At 44.2% G+C, this 21,194-nt stretch overlaps 1 protein-coding gene across 1 annotated transcript in view; it reads right to left on the reverse strand.

The window, feature by feature from the left end:
• Adamts17 (ADAM metallopeptidase with thrombospondin type 1 motif 17) overlaps positions 1-21,194 on the reverse strand; it is a 321,166-nt gene that overhangs the window by 154,270 nt on the left and 145,702 nt on the right. Inside the window, 1 exon segment of the mRNA XM_059273139.1 lies at positions 1,853-1,993. Coding sequence (XP_059129122.1) covers positions 1,853-1,993 — 141 coding nt within the window.

Raw genomic sequence — 21,194 nt, forward strand, 5'->3', positions numbered from 1 at the left:
GTCTCCGAGATGCCTTGGATGATTCATGGGACAAGGGCCTTGGCACTGGACACCTGGGTTACCTTTTTGGTGTGTGTGTGTGTGTGTGTGTGTGTGTGTGTGTGTGTGTGTGTGTGTGTTCTTTTATTATATGGCGAAATGTGGGTCTCTGCTTTGAAGACAATGTAGAACTGACCGCTTGGTGGGGCCATAGATACTGCTCTGATGAAGCAAGTGAGCTTTCTTAGGGGCGTTTGATGAAAATTTCTTTTTAAATTAGAATACTCTGAATTTCCTTAGAATATGGCTTTGAGAAAAAGTTGCCATAAACAAAAAAATAACACAAGTTAAGGTTGTTTTATTTTAAATAAACTCAAAGTTCTGATTTCTGACACCATGGAGTCTCTTTGAGGGACTACTGGGCTAAAGCAAGTACGCCAGTCTTGATGTCTCACTTGGTCAAATAAATCTCCTGCTATCGCAGAAGGCAAGTCAGGGACTCACTCTGACAAGAACTGCCGGGTTTCAAGTGGGAAGGGAATGTTCATTTACAATGGGAGATACATTTCTTGAACGGGCCTCTGTTAGGAGGTAAAATGCTCAATGATTTTATTTCCTATCCTTAAAGCAAGGCAGATGAAACCAGACACTTCCCAAACCATTGAAGAAAGGATTTAATGCATGCACACACACACACACACACACACACACACACACACACACAGCTGAGGCTAGTCCACAGATCCCAGGCTCAGTCACAACCATTTGTTACTAATGGGACCAGAACTGTGCAACTGAGCAAATGTACAGCATCCTGTCTGGTCACTCTGACCCTTCTGGGTGATAGGGAGTAACATCAGTGGCTCACAACATTTTATTAGGAGTCTGTGATTACAATCAGTGGAAGTAGACTATCTTAAAACCAGTAAGTTCATTCCTAAGTAAGTACTGAACATCCGTAGGAAACATGAAGAAAATCCTTTAACTACTTCAACCCACATTCCCCGGGTCCTGTCAAAGAGAGCTGGTCTGTCAAACTCAACCCGCCAGTGAGACTCACTGATTCATTTCTATTTCCACTTCATGTGGATTAACACAACAAAGTAGGGAAGCAATTAGGACCCATAAATCAACACTGTAAATACAGCCCTAAGATCAGACACCAACTGGTCAACAGGGACCATGGACGTGCTTACTTTTTTTTTAGTGGGGGGGTTCGAGACAGGGTTTCTCTGTGTAGCTTTGTGCCTGTCCTGGATCTCACTCTGTAGACCAGGCTGGCCTCGAACTCAGAGATCCACCTGGCTCTGCCTCCCGAGTACTGGGATTAAAGGCATGCGCCACTGCCGTCCGGCTGGATATATTTACTTTAACAAAGGTCTAAAACCAAACGGTTCCACAGAAATCAGAGAACAGTATAGACATTCTCTAGGGAGACCGGGCTAGTGAGAAGCACATCCCTTCCCCCATAAAGGAGGGAAGTGTGCAAACCCACCCCCAGCTAATTCACTCCCTTCAAGGGAAGCAGCTTCAGCAAGTAGCAGGTTCTCAGTTCTACAGCAGCTAAGTTGTCCGTACCGTGGTGTCCACTCATGGTCACAGACTGGCGGAGAAGTGCAAGACAGAGGCCCTAGGCTGATATTTCATTCAACCAATCATTTAATGATCCCGTACTGGACATGCGACATCATACCAGCTACCACCTCAGGAAGAGGCCTTTGCCCATTACAGGACACTCTGCCCTGACCATCTCCCAAGCCAGTTGAGGATTCATCTAAGGATTCGCTTCTCATACTTGCTAAGGTGCCACCCATCTTTGGTCTTTTGGAAAAACTTCCTGTTGTTGATGTTACAGAATGATTCAAGGACTTACTTGAGAAAGTTCTCGAGGTCATCTCGACTACAGGATGACCAAGAGAGGTCGCTAGGGTTCCGGCCTTTCACCCACTCTCCTGACATGATGTGCGAACGGCCGGCACAAGATGAGTGGTCATCGTCGTGGTTCATTCCCAGGCTGTTCAGAGAGAAAGAGAAAGAGTGTGGGATGCTATGCCCCATGTGCCTCATTTCTAGGTCCTGGGTCAAGTTTAATCAAGTTTAAAGTACAAGAGAGTGATGTAGGGTGATAGTGTTCTCACACTACAGACCACAGTCAGTTTATACAGGAACTGAGGTGGTTTGATTACAGAATGTCTGAACACTGAGCAAAAAGAATTAATGATGAGTGAATGAATGAATTCTTATTTGTGATAATTAATGACAAGTATGACAGTTAATAAAATCCAAGATAGTTAATCAAGCCTCATCTTCTGATGAGATGACCGGATATCTCACACTAAATATCATTCTGTTGGTGAGCCACACTTCGCTGAGAGCCAGTGGAAAACACCGGAGACTGACTTACTGAAGACTTTGTTTGCTATCTTTCAGCTCTCTCCATGTTTTCGCTGGTTTACTTAAAAAAAACCTTCCCCATTCACAAGAAACACGAGAAGACCCAGAATGACCCCCATGCCTCATCAGCCCATGTTCCCTGGGTACCATCAGGTACTATAGTTCTGCCACCTTCCAACTGTACCTGAGGAACACTTCGAGGCACCTCTAGATGGGAGTCTGACCAGAACTGACCTGAACGGCGACCTTAGTTTACCCATGTGCCTACAGTGGGGTGAGCTAAGGTGCAGAGTACACAAGCTTGGCTTGCCCACAGCTTGCGGGCAATGATTTCCGGGAGAGAAACCCAGTGTACTTGAGGAAACCGTTTTGTTGTTGTTTGTTTTGTTTTTTTTTTGGGGGGGTTGGTAGTAATTACAGTGAAAAAACAGAACCATGCATTTTGATTCATTCAAAAATATTAGATGTTTCTCAAGTGCCAGGAAATGTGTCAGAAGGAGATGGAATGGACGAAAGTTGTCATCCCTAACTCAGGTCACCACAGCCTGGGAGAAGAGATCATGATAAGCAGGGGTTCCCGATGCTTTCCCCAAGCCCCAGTTTCCTACTTTCCTTGAACATCTTTTACCTCCTCTAGATATCCCCATTTGCTCTTTCATGCTGAGGTCTCCCCAGCAGATCACACTATGCTTTCTGCATCCCATTAGGCTCCTCTACACATTTGCCTGTGTAGATCTGTCTTGGCCCAGCCAAAGCCATATCCTCTGGAGAACACACTGCCTGGTGCTCAGGCATCCTGAATCTTGGGCTAGAATGCCTTATCCATCTGTTTCCACCAGTTGAGGATAGTTAACTGTTTTCTTCAACCTTCACATGCCAGAGATACCCATTACCTCATACATGGGACTTCACGGTGTATTAAGCAATGAAATATGTGGGTGAAGGCAAAGTTGTTTCCATGAAAACTAATATGGCTATTAACTAAAATAGTGAAATACATGGTTACCATGATCTATGGGCAGAACAGTAAAAGATGAAGAATAAATCCTACACATCTGGTCCCAGACTGCTTCACGGGAGGCTTTACCTTCCTGCTACATATAGAAATGTGTATACTAAAGAGATTGGAGTGACTGCAGTGGTAACTTGGTGGTAGAACCCTGGCTTAGCACACGCAAGTCCTTAGGTTCAATGAGGCAGCAGGGAGGAAAGAACAAGGAAAGGATATGTCTTAGGGCTTCTATCGCTGTGAAGAGACACCATGACCACGGCACCTCTTCTAAAGGAAAACATTTCCTTGGGGCTTGCTTACACTTCAGAGGTTCAATCCATTATTATCATGGTGGGACATGGTGCTGGAGCAGACATAGTGCTGGAGAAGTAGCTGAGACTTCCATATCCTGCAAACAACAGGAAGTGGTCTGTCTCACTGGGTGTGGCTTGAGCATATATGAGCCCTCAAAGCCTGCCCCCACAGTGACACACTTCCTCCAACAAGACCACACCCACTCCAACAAGGCCACACCTCCTAATAGAGCCACTCCCTTTGGGGGTCATTTTCTTTCAAACCACCTCAGGATGAAAGGAAGGGGAGGAAACTAGGTTCCTACTTGCATTAGGAGTATGCTAGCAGGAAGGAAGTTGATAATGTCCCAGTGGGAAGATGCCCTTAGCAGAAAGACTTGCCTCTCAATCACAAAATTTGAAACAGCCGGGTGGTGGTGGAGCACGCCTTTAATCCCAGCACTCGGGAGGCAGAGCCAGGCGGATCTCTGTGAGTTCGAGGCCAGCCTGGGCCACCAAGTGAGTCCCAGGAAAGGCGCAAAGCTACACAGAGAAACCCTGTCTCGAAAAACAAAAAAACAAAAACAAAAACAAACAAACAAAAAATTGAAACAAACAAACAAATAAACAAGAACTGTTTATGATATATTGAAACAGTTGTTACTAAACTATAACACAGTCTGCATGTTTATAAAGTTTAGGTTAAAATGTTTAAAGCACCTAAGTAGAATACTTGGATGTTTCTCCACCTGGACCAGTTTTCCAGTTAACTGGTCAGCCGGCCAGCTTGTATTGGACGGAAGAGTGAGCACCGCTTTCTCCTGCTGCGTGGGCTTCTGTCCCTCACAGCAGTGCTCTTCACAGAGCTCTGGAGCCTCCTCTCATGGGGGTTCTCCTCCTTCCACCTGACACCGCCCTCCACACAGCTTCTCAGCAGGACTGGCCTCCAGCAAGCTCAGATAAATATTTACCAAATGGATTATCTGTTTGATGCTGCACCATGTGCCCCAAATATCAGACACCTCATCTTTGTGACAGGTGTGAAATGATTTCAATAGCGAGGCAGAGAGCTCACAGGATGAGAACCATCTCTGCTTGGATAATTACCATCTACTCTTCCCGGGAGGGCATCACTCTTCCAAACATTAAGGGTCAGAGGAAGACCTGGGAAATGATTGAGTAATTTGGTCCAATGAGGCAATTTAGATATACTACTACAGTCATTTGGATGTATAAAGTGAGTTCTATCTTTCTTTCAATGCAACTGTTCTCTTTTCTTTTTAAAATATTTCTTTTCTTTTTGGTGGGCAAAAGAAAACGTTTATTTATATGTCAATATATGGGAAAGCAACTTTCAAATAAAGTTTCACATAATAGGCTTACTTCTTTTTGAGGTAATCTTTTTATGTTTTTGAGACAGTCTCATTTGATAGCACTCACTGGCCTAGAACTCACTATATAGATCAGTTCTGACCTTGAACTCACAGAGATCCACCCACCTCTGTCTCTCAAGAGCTGGGATTAAAGGTGTGTACCACCGCACTCTGCCTAAAATCAGTGACTTGAGACAATTTTATTTTGTGGTTGCGCCCAGGGCCTTGCACATGGTAGGCAAACATTGTACTATGGAGCCACATCCTTAGCCCTGAGGTTTATGTTTTCTAAATGTTTGTTGTTGTGGCAAGAGATTTTTAACATTATTTATTTAACTCAATCTAGTAGTGCTAACTACATTTATGGGCTACGCGGCAGCTCTCGGACCTTACTCTCCTTGCATCACCAAAGGGCATGGCTTGTCCCTCCGCACTGATCACCACCATTCCACTCTTAAATCATAAGTGAACTATCCAGTACTTTCCTTCTGTGACTGGCTCATTTCATGTAGCACAGTGGTTCTCAACCGTCCTAATGCTGCGACCCTTTAATACAGTTCCTTGTGTTGTGGTGACACCCCAACCACAATATTATTTTTTGTTGCTACTCCATAACTGTAATTTTGCTACTGTTATGAATTGTAATATAAATATCTGGTACGTGCCCCCAGAGGGGCCATGACCCCATAGGTTGAGAACCACTGACAACACAACATGAGAAGTTATTTCTAAAATACATAAGCAGGTCCTGTAAGTCAATTGAAAAAAAAAAATCCCCTAATAACCTGAACTTGAAAGGAGAGCTAAAGATTCGAACAGCCATTTCTCCAAAGACAATATATAAAAGTCATCAGGTCTGTGAAGAAGATGCTCTTCATGGCACCTGATTTGCTTCAGGGAGATGTCAATCAGAACACAAGGAGCTGTCATTTGTGCCTGTCATGCTGGGACCAGTGCCTGTAAAGATGTGGAGTTCCCCTCTCTGATGGCCAGGATGCCCGACAGGGTAATTGATGCCATGGAAAGCAGCAGAGAGGTGTCTCCAAAAGGGAACATAGAACTACCAAACTACTGAATGATCCAGCAATTTCACTTCTGCGTATTTATCCCCTCAAAAAGTAAAATTAAGAGCTCAGAGATCAACACTCCCAGGTTCATTCTGGTACTGATGACAACAGCTAACATGGAAACTGTCTAAAGGTCTGTGCAGGTTGGGTTTTTGTCTATTTGACACAAGCTAGAGTCACCTGGTAAGAGGGAACCTCAACTGAGAAAAATAACTCCATCAGATTGGACTGTGAGCAAACCCATGGTACGTTTTCTTGATGGTTGATTGATGTGGGAGGGCCCAGCCCACTATGGTTGATGTCATCCCTGAACAGGTAGGTGGTCCGGGGTAAGTAGACTGAGCAAACCAGTAAGCAGCATTTGTCCATGACCTCTGCCTTACTTCCTGCCTCCAGGTTCTTGCCCTGCTTGAGTTCCTGCCTTGGCTTCCCTCAGTGATGGTCAGGGATCCAACATGTAAGTCATGCTTACAGTAGTAGAAAGCAAACCAAGACAATATCCTATGACGGATGAATGGGCAAATACAATTGTGTTGTTTACATATGACTGACTATTATTTAGTCTAAATAAAAGATGAAAAGGCAGGTGGATTCATAGCCTGGTCTACATAGTAAGTTCCAGACCAGCCAGGATTACATAGTGAGACCCAGTCTCCAAACAACAACAACAACAACAACAAAGGAAAGTCATCGATTTGCTTGCAATAACATGGATGAACTCTGGAGACATTATGCTAAGGAAAATCAACTTATCACCTTTTCTACATGTTTATCTCCCCTTCTCTTTCTGCTTTATAATAAGTTTTGAGGAAACAAACTGGAGTTTCAAGTACATTTACCGGAGTTCATCAAAAGTTGACCACCTTAAATGCAATGTAGGTTTAAATAAAGCTGGTCATATTTTTAATGAAAACTTTGACAGAGCTTAGCAAATAAAATAACTCATTAAAAAAAAAAAAGCAGTTCCACCTTCCATTTTATAATGACAAGGTTTGACTACTGCATGTGACTAGTTTAAGCTGCTTCCTACAGCTTTGGCAGGAGAGGGTCTGAAGGGCCAGTGAGTGAGACAAATAGAGACCCTGTGTTAGTTCTGAGAGGACGCCACTCAGACTGCAGAAGCCCAGGCTTTCTGAAAACAGGAATGCTCCCTCAAGAGGCAAAATGTTCCTTTCTCTCTGGCTCATGTTCTCCAAATATTTCCCTTCATTGCTCTGTAAAGGCTATGCATCTGTCTCCTCGCTTCCACTGACAAGAGCATGTTCAAGGTAGGGAATTTGGTATGTGATGTAGACTAGTACTCTGGGGACTAGCTTAGGGGCTCTGACTGCCTAACTCACTTGCCTCTGACACATAGGACCCCACTCTCACAGCACAACCCCAAGGAAAGAACATCTTGCCAGTTACAACATGAAGAATGTGGCAACTATTACCACACCAGACATCTCTCAACTACACAGTCTTGTCTTATTTTCAGAAATGATTAAATCCCTCTGGGAAACTCAGCTCTGCCTATAGGAATTCTCTACAGCCTCTCTCCTCCCCCTCTGTCAATAATTAGCCAAAAGCAGTGGCATCTTCTACCTCGTGTACTGGGCCACAGTCCTATGAAGACCCAACACACCAGGTAACCTGCTCTACTTTCGCCTTCTGTCAATCACCACTCATCCTCCCCAGCAGGTATCTCCCAAGCAGCCACCAGAAGAATTTTCTTTTCTTTTCTTTCTTTCTGTCTGTCTTTCTTTCTTTTCTTTAAAAAAAAAAAAAAAAACAATGTTATTGGAAAGAAGTTGCAAATAAAAACAATCACACAGGAAGATTAGCCAGACCCAAAGTTTATACATCTCAATGAACTTCTATAGAGATAGTTCTACTATTTGACCCAACTATTTCACTCTAGGCCATATACCCAAAGAATCGTATCTTACAATAGAGGTATTTGCACACCCATGTTTACTGTTGCTTTATTCACTATAGCAAAGAAATGGGACCAACCCAGTTGGTCTCCGACAAAGGAATAGATAATGAAAATCTGATACATAGAGAAAATGGAATATTTAGCTCTAAAGAAAATTAAAATCACAAAATTTCAGGAAAATGAATGCTGAATGGACTTAGAATGTATATAATATTAATTGAGGCCATACAATATTAGAAAGAAAAAAAGTACATGTTCTCTCTCATATACAGATCCTACCTATAACATATATGCAAAAAATGGTCATGTGGGTTTAGTATAACATATAAAAAGGAGAACAAAACAGTGTAGACTAGATAACGAAACAATTGATGCAGACGATGGGTCATAGAAGAGGATAGAAAGGGAATCGTTTTCCTAATTTTAACTCTGTCATGGATTTCTCATCGTTGTTGTTGTGTGGTGGATAAGTGCATGAAAATATATTTGACAGTAGATGGGTTTTCAAGCAAGGAAATTGTTTGGGAATACCACCAAGAAGAGCTGAAGCCTTGATCTCAACCAGGAAGAAGGGTAAGCCCAGGAGCATATCTAACTCTCCTACGGTGATTAAGTCAGCTATAAATGGAAAGAGGTTCCTTGACCCTCACTATCTGATGGTGCTGGCCACAGAACCCGGACCCTCAGGAGACACACAGGATGGCTACACAAGCACTCAGAGACCTTAATGGTGCTGTTCACAAAGCCATGCTCCCCACAGAATCTCTCTCTTCAAGAGCAGGCCACTTGTTGTGAGCATTTCCCTCTGCTGGCCCTTAGCAGTGGCCTTCCAAAAGGAATGTTCTAGTCAGCAGGGCCAGCCAAGAGTGGGATTCTTGGCTTTCTGGGGCTCGTGTCTAATATAGCTCACGCTTCATCTGGTTTGAAAGGTTCAAATGCTAAGTAAGTGTCCTACAGTTAGATGAACTGGCAGTGGGCGGGTGTCCTGTTCCTTGAGGTTTCTATAAACTACTGTTTAGGTTATTTTTAGTTTAAATTAAAGATTACCTGACTGAAAATTCCATGTTATTTTAGGTTTGTGTTCCAGGGCATGTATTATTTCTGGCAATGTTCTATTTAACGGAAATGTGCAGCATTAAGCACACAGTCATTTTAACTCTAAGTGACTGGGAGGTCAAGGGCACACATGGGCCTCATGCCACATATATTAGACACCATAATAACTTAATGACTTTGGATGGATCTTATCTTAAACAAAATAGCACACCTCTTCTGGATTTGCTACAAGAAATCTCAAAGCATGCCATGGAGGGAGTCAAGAAAGAACTCCCACAATGCACCACACCACTCACCTCTACTGAAGACTGAAGATGTGGAAGATGGCTAGGGGGTTCTAGACTCCGCCATGTTGGAAGCCTTGGATTCAGCTGGCTCTGAGCTGACCTGTCTTTCAAAAGCTCTTGGATTTTGATGAAAGGGAACAGGGGAACAGGACTCAGGTCTGGCCTTTCCTCAAAGCTGTCTTGACTGGTTTGGGGAAATGAATGTTTGAGGTGAGATGAAGAGCCCAGGGAACAGCTCCGTCACATGGGATCAACAGCGTATTGGTGTTACTTGCTATAATGGGTAACATCACGGTGGGTAAAAATGGGTAATATATGCATAACATATACTGCCTCTCTCAATGAACCAGTCATGAGATGACAGAAGACACGAGGTATATGAGTCATGTCTAGATCTGTGTGCCTCTGCTTCTGTATTACACTTACATATACATGTATGACACTCATAGAAAGTGGGCTTTAACTCTACCTCACCAAACTTCACTGATTAGGTTGAGGCAGAGAAAAGGGTAAAAAGACATCACAAAGCATGGAGGACCTGCCCCCTCTCCTAGTAACACCCCTGTACCTCAGTTTCCTCATCCCTGACTAGACAGGGGTAGCCATACCTAGCTAGTCATTCACTATGGACCTTTCAAATGCTTTCTACACATAGCCCTGAAATGCTAGGCACATGGAGCACACATTCTAAAGCAGTATTTTCAACCTGTGACCCAAGAGGGGTCACATATCAGATATCCTGCATATCAGATGTTTACATTGCGGTACAGACAAGTAGGAAAATTCCAGTTATGAAGTAGCAACAAAATAATTTTAAGGTTGGGGATCACCACTGAGACAATGACTTTATTCTTTTTAGGCACATTCATCTATGAGCGTGAAGGAGTTAAACAGCCTCCGAGCTGCCTACTAAGGTGCCCTGAGGGCATTATGAAACAGGGGATGAATACTTTAACTTAGAAGAAATGATCAAGGTGGGGCTAAGAGATGGCCCAGTGGGTAAAGTACTTGTTGCATAAGCATGAGGACCCAATTTAAATTCAGAGCTCTCATGCAAAAGCTGGGATGGCTATGCACCTGTAACTCCAGCGGGTGGGAGGGTAGGAGGATGGCCGGGGCTTTGCTGACTAGCCAACACAGCTAAAACAGCAACAACAAAAACAAAAACATCAAGCGACAGGTTCAGTAAGAGGCTTTGTCTTACAAGAATAAAGTGGAAAGAAACAGAACAGGGCTCTAGACATCTTCCTCTGGCCTTGTGCACAAGCACGTACACAGGTGCGTGAATGCGAGTGTGCGTGCGTGCGTGCGTGCGTGTGTGTGTGTGTGTGTGTGTGTGTGTGTGTGTGTGTGCATGATTACGATAAACTGGCTTTATATCATTCTCGATTAGTTTCAAGTCCACCTAGATCTAGCAACTCTGATTCCCAAGAAGCTTAGATTTAACCCCCACCCCCACAATAGTAACTGCCAGATCTCTCAGCCAATGGGAAAGGGGCTGTTTGTGATGCTGGTTAATTTGTTAATTACTGAAAACTCAGAATGTGGTGGAGATCTAAGGGCTGCCAAGGGGCATAAGATGGAACCCGCCCCTTACCCCCAGTGGCTGCCAGATTCTGTGCCCCCCTGGTTGGTGCAGTCTTTTAATGGGCACGGGAGTCCAGACCCCAGCATTTCCTGTCTCTTCAAAGGCCAGCGAAGAGGGGGATTAGCAGACTGCAGGAGGGCGGCAGAAGGGGAGAACCTACCTCCTCCCAAAGTTCAAAGGCCTGTTGGGGACATCAAAGGGCACAGGACGCTCTAGGCAGTAGCAATCCTAAGGACATGGGACTTCCTGTTCCTAATGACTATCACCCCCTTGCCTTTTATGAAACCAGTCCCCAGGGGGTCTTTATTGACTCATTATTTGGACTCTACCTTTTCCATCCTGTCAGGGAGGTGGGGAGGGAGTGGGAACCAGAATAATATATTCGTCCAGCCCCTTCCAGAGCTGAGAAGTGCTCATCACAGGGCACAGAGCAACCTCAGCCCCTTCATGATGCCGACAGCATGCCAGTGTCCAGGGCTTTGGTTCATGCCTTTGGCTCACACGGAGCCCAGTCCCATTCTGAGCGCAGTTTACAGGCCTTTTTCTCTTTAAAGTGGCTGTCCATCCTTGAGGCCAAGGAATGTCCCTGAACTCTGACCATCACGTTCCCTCTCCATGACTCTTGGAGTCACCCCGAAGGGCAGGACTTGTCATTCTGTTTTATATTTTCAACAGCTCAGAAACTTCTGACAGCCTGGCCCAGAGCTAACCACACAGAGAAACTGGTAAGTATTGGCAAACTGATGGCATGCATGAACTCATGAAAAACAAAGCAACCTGTCTAGATCCCAGAGTTTCTCTGAAAGGGTTTTGCTCTCCTGGGGTGCTGTTCACTTTGCCTGTGTTCCTGAAGTAGCTGGGTGTTTCCTAGAGTCACCACACCAAAGACTCCAGGGAAGACACTTATCCAGGTTATGTAGGTCAAAAGCCACAGTTCCAAGCGGGGGGTGGGGGGGTGGGGGGGGTAGGACACATGCTATGTCCCTTCAAGGCTCTGTTCTATATGGTTCTCGATTCTTACGGCTTTCAATGAGCGAGTTTATTAAATATGTAGCAGGCCAATGAGAGAGAGAAGAGAGAGAGAGAGAGAGAGAGAGAGAGAGAGAGAGGTGATAGATAGATAGATGATAGACAGATAGATGATAGATGATAAATAGATGGACAGATAGATGATAGACAGATGATAGATGATAGACAGCTAGCTAGCTAGTTAGCAAGATGATAGATAGATAGATAGATAGATAGATAGATAGATAGATAGATAGATAGATAGACAGATGATAGATAGATAACCAACCAGCTAGTCAGACAAGATAGCAAAACATTATCAACTTGGGTGCTCAAAACACCCAGCCCAGCAGGAACCAACTGAGCTCTCCCTCCGTGGATAAGCTTCCCATGGGCTGAACTTTCCACCTCCCTTTCCCACAGCAGGCACTTTTATATCATGGAATAAACAATAGTAACCCCTGTTCTAGCTGTTCGCAAGAACACAGCGTTTTCACTCTTGGGCTGTTTGGTTGCTCTGTCCTTTGTCATAGAGTTAGGGATTAGACCATCCCCAGACAAAGGGCCTTGGAGAACACTTGACATAAACGTGTGTGAGTCTGAAATGGGGGGTTACCCCACTTCCAGAGCTGGGTTCTCAGGGGGCTCAAGCAGCACATTTATCAATACGAATGTATATGACAGGCTCAAAGCAGTGTATGTCCAGCCTAATGAAGCTTACAACCAGGGAGATGATCCAAAATTTGAAAGGCAAATTCTAGAATCAGAAGACCAAGAAAGACCTCGTTCAGTTTCTATACAGCATTGGCTGAAATGTGACCGCACAGTAGGATCTTCTAGAAAGCCCAAAGAAACACTGGTGTCTTGCTCCTACAGTCTGAACTTCTGACTTCATTGGCATGAGGCATGACCTCAACATTTGGATGCTTACGTGTTCCCGGGTAGTTCTAACACCTGGAAGTCCGAGGACCACTGCCATAGTGTAGACCAGTTGATAAGCAAACTTCAGCATACTTTAGATTGCTTAGTCAAAACCAAAACTCAGAGTGAACTTTCTTTCCAACCAGAAAACCAAATTTTTGGGTGAAACCAGAGAAGTTAGTCATGTTGGCATATTCTGGACACATTCAAAAAACCGGAATCCCTCTTCACCTCCACTCTGAGGTGAGCATCTCTAAGAAGTGATGGTTGTACTAATGACTAAACACTGCCACACACTGCTTGCTTCATGACCAGGAGCAATCTGAGAGATATAGCATCAGGCCTTTCTGCCATCATGCAAACACCACCACAGAGTGCGCACTCCACAAACTACGGTAGCTTTACGTCCTTTGTGATATAACCTTAGGGACCATGGTCATATACATGGTGCCTTTTGTGACCCTTGACTAAAATTGTATGCAGCACATGGCTATACTAGTTTGTGACTACACATTGCTCAAAAAATCTTGGACATTATAATGTAGACTCATCATTTTTCTAAAACCAAGGGCTAGTTTGGTCTGGTGGTTAAGAGCACTTTGTTGCTCTTGCAGGGGACCTGGGTTCAATTCTAGCACCTTCATGGAGGGTCATTGGTCACTCCAGTTCCAGGTGATCCAATACCCTCTTTTGACCTCCTCAGGTACCAGTCAAACACAGAGTGCACATACATACATGCAGTAAAAATATCCATACACAGAAAATAAAAAATATAAAAAATTTAAACCAATTGATTGTTTCTGACATTTCTATGCAGTTGAAACTTTGGGGGCTTTATATTCCTTCCTCCTGCCTTAAGCCATACTTTTTATGGCTTAACAATTTTCTCCACTTTCCCCAGTATAAATTACAACTTCTTGCAGTTAATCACTACTGCTTAGCTGGCATTTGACTTACAGGATAAAAATATATTCTTTTGGCTGATTTAATGATTGTGTACACAAGTTGTCCTCAAACCCTCTCTGAATTTTGGCTCAAAGCAACTATGGTGTTCTGAAGATGGAATGTGGTTTCAAGTAATGCCAGGTCTTGCATAAGCGATAATTGATATTTTTACTAGCAGCAACTCTGAAGTTGATAATGGGTTATTAAAACAGGAAAGGGACCCTGCCCACAAAGTCTCATCAAGATAGGAAAGGTGTTTCAGACAAAAAGCCTCCCAGGGTTGATACAGGGAGGTCCCTGGAGGAGGTCCCGTAGCTCCCCAAATAAGCCACTTCCAGGGCTAAAACAGAGAAGATGGTGCCCCCATGTTGCGGTACCTCTGCCTGTTCAGTTCCCTCCCCCTGCGGCTGCATGGTACCCAGCCCCCATGGGACTCAGTTCCACTAGTGCAGTGGAGTGGGACTCACAGTCCAAGGCTGCTGCACCATCTCTGTCCTTTTTCTTCCTCTAAAACAACCTTAACACTCGCCTTGATTTAAACGTCTGTCAACTTGAATTACCAAAATCCGACAACTCTGGCAGGGCCTCCTGCCTTTATCTTGGGCCACTCCTCTTCACTCACGAGGCCAAAAGGTTTTCCTTCCACCCCAGGTAAAATTTCAGCGAGGTTTCACTGACTAAAGGGAGGGAAGGACCACATGTCAACAAACACTACCCTCTCTCCATTTTGAGATTATCAAGAGAAGGGTTAATTCTTCACGGAAATGGAACCAATGCTTCAACCACTAAGGGAAACTGAGCACAGACTGGTGACTGACTGGTGGGGACCAGTGAGAAAATGTGTGATGGAGAGTCTAACCTCAGGGGGGACATCAGGAGACTTGGTCACCTCTGAATATTTGTTGTCTTTGTCACTTGGTTCTGGGTCCTGTGGAATCAGTAGCCTCAGGCTTGTCTTCATTTCCCATCATTGCTGACTTCAGCTTGTTCGTGACACTTGTCTGTGTGAACGGCGCTTCTGGAACATGCGGCGTTGCAGGGGAGATTTCCTTTGCTCCGCCTGTGTCCTTTACCCTCCATTCCTAAGGCACGTTTGCTCCCGGCAATGTCACGGGCATATAAACATCCCTTTTTGGCAGACAAAGCTTTTACTTTTTCAGGATGCATCAAGTTATGGAACAGATTGACCTAGATACCCAAAAAGATAACACAACCACCTGCCAGACTTTGGCCTGACTTGGGATTCGTTCTGTAGATCCTGCTGCCAGACCAGAAGGCCAAACAAAATCACCAGATTCACACGAGGATAGGCCTCCTTCTTAAGTCAACCTCCATGTCTTGGCTTTCTTATAACAGAATTCTGAGGCTGGCTAACTTACAAAGAGCAGAAGTTTACTTGGGCTCATCATTCTGAAAGCCAGGAAGTCCAAGAGAGGGCGGACTTCTCCGGTTGGGGCTCCAGCGTCTTCAACTCATGGTGGAAAGTGGACAGAAATTGGTTTATGCAGAAAACAGAAGAGGAGGCCACACATAGCCAGAGTGAACCATTCATTGAGAAGGGCTTACCCTTCAGTGTGTCTAGCAAGGCCTCACACACTGCATTTCCTACTAGCTGTGGATAGGTGTCAATGGCTGGCTGAGTCCTGCAGGCCTTGGGCTCATGCTCCTGTTCTGTCTCTCCTGATGGACATGCTCTGGGTTCCAAATGGTCTTGTGGTACCATAACGACAGCACACACATCTACATCTAGAATGCACTTCAGGGAGGAGAGAGAGGAACCCAAAACCTAAAAGACCACAACTAGAAAGGCTTTCCAATGTCCACTGCTTTCCAATGCTCCACTTTGCTCCTGCAAAGGGAACACCCTGTTAAGAAGTATGAACGCAGCCTCCTTTCCACCTTCCAGTCTCCATTCCCATCTGCTATGGGGAAAAGTCAAGGAGGCTCTGAGCTCCCTGATGATCCAGGACCATGTGCCAAGCCAGGCATCTTCCCAGAGGGAACTAAGTGCCACTTCCAGAATCATTCATCTGGGGCCAACTGGTCCCCACTGGAAGAAGTCCAGACCATGGCCGTGAACGGGGAATGGCGATTACTCCTGATGGGTAGATATGATGGGGGAGGGTAAGTACTTCAAATGGAGGGGCACAAAGCAAGGGCTCTGGAGGTCTTGCTGTCACTGCGAGGGCAGGATGACAATGATCATGACAGCCACTCACACCACTAAGCACAGATTCACAAAGGTGGCTGCACATGAGAGTCACCTAGTGAGTTTGGAAAAACACAGGTGCCCACCCCCTCGTACCTGTGAAAATTCCTAGTCAGTCTGAGGTGTGGCCTGGAAAGTCTCTCAGGGCAATTCTCTATTTTCTTTTTTAAGAAAAAAATCTTAAATTTAAAGTAGTCATAAATGCAACAAAAGTTGCAAATAAAAACACATGCAGGATCTATGCACCTCTGACTCGGCCTTCTCCAGTGACAACATCTTGCCTAGCCACAGTATAATGAAGATCAGAAATTTGAAATACCACATCATACAGAACCTGTTCTGGTTTTCAGGAAGCTGTGCACTCTGTTGGATTATACAATAATACAATTTGAACACATGAAGCCCTGTGTAATTACTACCACAACTGAAAAGCTTAAGTGTACCATCACCAACAGACTTCCCCTTTACGGGCTTGCCTACACTTACTCCTTAAACCCTAACAACCATCAATCTTGTCTTCATCTCTAAAATCATGCTAGTTCACAGCTGTGATGTGAATGGAACCATGTACTGTCTATTCCCCCGAAAGGGAGCTTTTTTCAAAAATTCAGAATAATTTGAGGTTCATTTACATTTCTGTGTGTATCTAGAATTCATGTACTTTTAATTGGTAAGTAGTAGTCCAGGAAATGGATGAACCACAATTTAACTGTTTACCCATTGGAGGATTAGGTAGTTTTAGTTTGGGGGCAATTATGAAGACACCTGCTTTAACATACACATGCAAGAGTCTAGGTGACAGAATCATCAGTTCTCTGGGGTGAATGCACAGGACTGTAACCATTGGGCCGTTCGGTAAGCTCCAGGACTTGAGATGGGGTCTCATGTATTCCAGACTGACCCTGAACTAGCTATGCAGTTGAAGACAGTCTTGAACTCCTGATCTTCCTGCTTCCTCCTCCCAAGAGCTTGGGCAGTTTTAGTTTTGAGAGACATCTCCAAACTGTTTTGTAGAGTAGCTCTATTCTTTTACATCCTCATCAGTTATGTAGGAGTGACTCGCGTTTCTGCAGCCTGGCCAGCGCTCCATGTCACTCTTCTCACTATAGCCATCTAGTAGTGTGTGGTGATAGCACATCGTAGGGTGAGTCTGCACTGCCCGTTAATGATGCTCAAACTATCCAAGTGCTTCCTCTCCATCCGCACATTCCCGTCCTCTTCTGTGAAATGCCTGTTGGTGCCTTTCCACCACGTTCTCAGGACTCTACAGTTTACTGTCACTTATTTTTACTGAAATGTGGAAACGTTCCTGCAATGTCTTTAATACCATTAAAGAGCCTCTCACACAGCAAAGCTTTCAACACGGGTGCTTCCAACACTTTCTTTGGCTTGGACGGTGTTCCGTGAAAACCCAAGAACGCTTCGCCCAGCCGCAGCTTCCAGACTTTCCTCCCTGCCTTATTTTCTGGAAGCTTAGTATTTTGCACTGAAGTTAGTGATTCATTCTGAGCTAAGTTTGGGGGGAAAGTATAGCATTTATGTCAAGGTTCTTTTTTCTTCATCAATGGATGTCCGAATTCTGCAGCATTGTTTTTAAATGAAAAAGCCATTCACTTACTAACCCGCACTAAGTCACTTTTGTGTTCATGTTAGAAACCAGGTATATTTGTGTGAATCTAATTCTGCGTTCCCTGCTACCCACTGAACTACATTTCGGTTACTTCAAGAGAATACATCAGCTACCGAGGGAGTGTCAGAACCAGAAGTGTGACATGTCCCCTCTAGTCTTCATGTCCTCAAATGGTTTTGGTTACTCTAGCGTCCATCGTGTTCCTTGAGAGTTTTAGAATCACTTTCTTTATGTCTGCTAAAAATGGTGCTAAGGTTTTGCTAAGAATGGCATTGAACCTACAGATCAACTCAGGGAGAACTGGCATCTCCACTAATGTTAATTCTTCAATCCCAGAACACAGCAAGCCTTCTCTGGTCTACTGATCAGCATGTGACTTTCACCAGACAAATCCTGTATACATCTCATTAGATGTACAGGTTCTTTTCAACTTAGAAAGGTTAAGTCTTTGCTGTTCAGTGTATTCACTGTGGTTGTTTTGTTGATATTCTTGGAGAGCAGAGGACCATCCCCCATGTTCCAAAATGATGTAGGTTGTTATCATGAACAGAAGACAATAGAAGTTATATATAATGACAAATGAATTTTCTACATCAAATGATAGGATTTTCCTTCATTAGGCTATTGACATAGTATACAAATTGATGAACTGAAATTAAACCAACCTTGTTACCTTAAATCCCCTTGGTCATAGCTTTGCATTTTTGTTCATTCTTCATTCATTTACTCTCTCATACACATACACATACACATACACACACACACACACACACACACACACACAATTAGGTTTTATTTTCTTAAATTCTCTTGAGAGATATTAAGCTATATTTTTCCTATTTTAGTATCAGAGCAATAACAGTTTCTTACATTTAATTGGGAAATGTTCCTTCATTTTCTGTTTACTCTAAGACACTATATAAAATTGATAATTTCTCTTTGAGTATTTGGTAAAATTCTTCAGTGAAATCATCTTGGCCTGGAGATGTCTCGGTAGCTTTAGCTTATGTTTTTCAAGTTTTAGCTTAAAGGTTTTGAACTGATACATAAAAACTGTACAGGGGCCAGAGAGATGGCTCAGTGCACAAAACATTAGTCACTCAAACTTCATGACCCGGATCTGACCCTTGAACCCCACCTAAAGAGCGGGGTGTGGTGGCATGCACCTGTGATCCCAGCATTCCCACCCTGAGGTGGAAAGATGGAGGACTTCGGGAGAATCAGGCAAAAGCTCACAGGATGCCTGGCCCGGAAGAAGCTGTACAGCAAGAGAAGACTAAGAGGGTTTCTACCTCAGCCAAGTGAAGGGCAAGAATCGACTCCTGACCCTTGTCATCTGACCTTCTCCATGTGCACTGTGCCACGTGCCTGCCCATGCGCACTCTCATGCACAAAATAAAATTTAAAAATAGGTTCAAATTTAAAATGCACGTATTAATGAGGTAACTGGATATTTGGATATATTCATTGTGTACTGTTTAGATCATGTTAAACACATCCATAACATCTATAACTTCCAACTGCAAATTCAAAATTCTACCAAAGAATGGATAAAGAAAATGTGGCACATGTACACAATGGAGTATTACTCAGCGGTAAAAAACAATGACATCATGAGGTTTGCAGGCAAATGTATGGAACTAGAAAATATCATCCTGAGTGAGGTAACCCAAACTCAGAAGGACAAACATGGTATGTACTCACTCATAGGTGGATAGTAGATGTAAAGCAAAGGATAACCAGACTACAACCCACAGCTCCAGAGAAGCTAGCTAACATGGAGGACCCTAAGAGGGAAGAATGGATCACCCTGGCAAGGGGAAATAGATGAGATCTCCATGAGCAAACAGGGGGTTAACGGGACAATGGAGGGTAGGGGATGGGGGATGAGAACGTAAGAGAACAGGATGGTTAAGCTGGAAAGGGACAGAGTGGGAGAGCAAGAAAAGAGATACCATGATAGAGGGAGACATCATGGGAACAGGGAGAAACAGGGTGCTAGGGAATCCACAAAGATGACCCCACCTTAGACTACTAACAACAATGGAGAGGGTGCCTGAACTGGCCTACCCCGGTAATCAGATTGGTGAACACCCTAACTGTCATCACAGAGCCTTCATCCAGTAATTGACGGAAGTGATGCAGAGATCCACAGCTACGCACCAGACCAAGCTCCAGGAGTCCAGGCGAAGAGAGAGAAGAGGGATTCTATGAGCAAGGGGCATCAAGATCATGATGAGGGAAACCTACAGAGACAACCAAACCAAATGGGTGGGAACTCATGAACTATGGATCAACAGCTGTGGAGCCTCCATGGGACTGGACTAGGCCCTCTGGATAGGTGAGACAGTTGTGTAGCTTGACCTGTTTAAGGGGCCCCAGGCAGTACGATCAGGATCTGTCCCTGGTGCATGAGCTGGCTTTTTGGAGCTCAGTGCCCATGGTGGGACACCTTACAGCCTTGGTTCAGGGGCAGGGGCTTGGACCTGCCTCAACTGAATGTATCAGGCTCTGCTGACTCCCCATAGGAGGCCTTGCCTTGGAGGAGGTAGGAATGGGGGGTGGGTTGTGGGGGAAGGCTGGGGGCGGGAGGAGGGAGGAGAGGGGGATCTGTGGTTGGCATATAACATGAACAGAAATTTCTTAATAATAAAGAAAAAAATGAAAAAAATTAAAAATAAGTTGAAATTTAAATGCACATATTAGTGAGGTAACTGGATATTTTGACGTATTTATTGTATACTGTTTAGATCATGTTAAACACATCTATAACTTCCAACTACAAATTCAAAAAATTTTTAAATTATTTTTGAGAAAGATACACACACACACACACACACACACACACACACACACACACACAGAAACATGATCAAGTCTATACACTATATCTCCTTCCCTAGCCCCATATACCCCTATCGTATCACACTCACAACTCCATGTATTTGTTTTTTTTTCCAGTGGGCTGTAGTCAATGTAGAGACTCCTGAGCACAGTGCTGAGAATTGGAGACTGAGTGCTCAGCCTTAAATGGGATTCCTGTATTAACCGCTCCCCACACACACACACACCAATTGCTCAGGGAACATCTTGGAAGAAGAAGCAGAAAGCATGTAAAGAGACAGAGGACTGGGGAGCATGCTGTGATGTGCTGTCCTCTGGACATGACACGGGCATCACACTCACCAACTCACAGCTGCTTGGTGACCTGCACAAGACCGACACAAGACCAAACCAGTCAAACTCCCAGCGTAGATGAGGTGGCTGCTCTCCGGGCCCCATCCCATACTGAGGCGCTCTTGGCGATGGATAGTTGCTGGGAGAGGGAGAATAATTCTTCACTGAGAACAGTGGTGGGTTCCCATGCTTCTGTGGATGGCCCGGTTTCCATGCACAAACGGGCAGCAGCAAGGGTCTCAGTGTAATATCTAAAATTTCTGTTTCTTTAGTAGACACATGTCCATTTAGATCATCTGTTTCATCTTACTGTGTTTAATTAGTTTGTTGCTTTCAGGAAAGTTCCCCATTTCTTCAT

Source organism: Peromyscus eremicus, chromosome 1 (genome assembly GCF_949786415.1).
Source record: "Peromyscus eremicus chromosome 1, PerEre_H2_v1, whole genome shotgun sequence".
Taxonomy (NCBI): Eukaryota; Metazoa; Chordata; class Mammalia; order Rodentia; family Cricetidae; genus Peromyscus; species Peromyscus eremicus.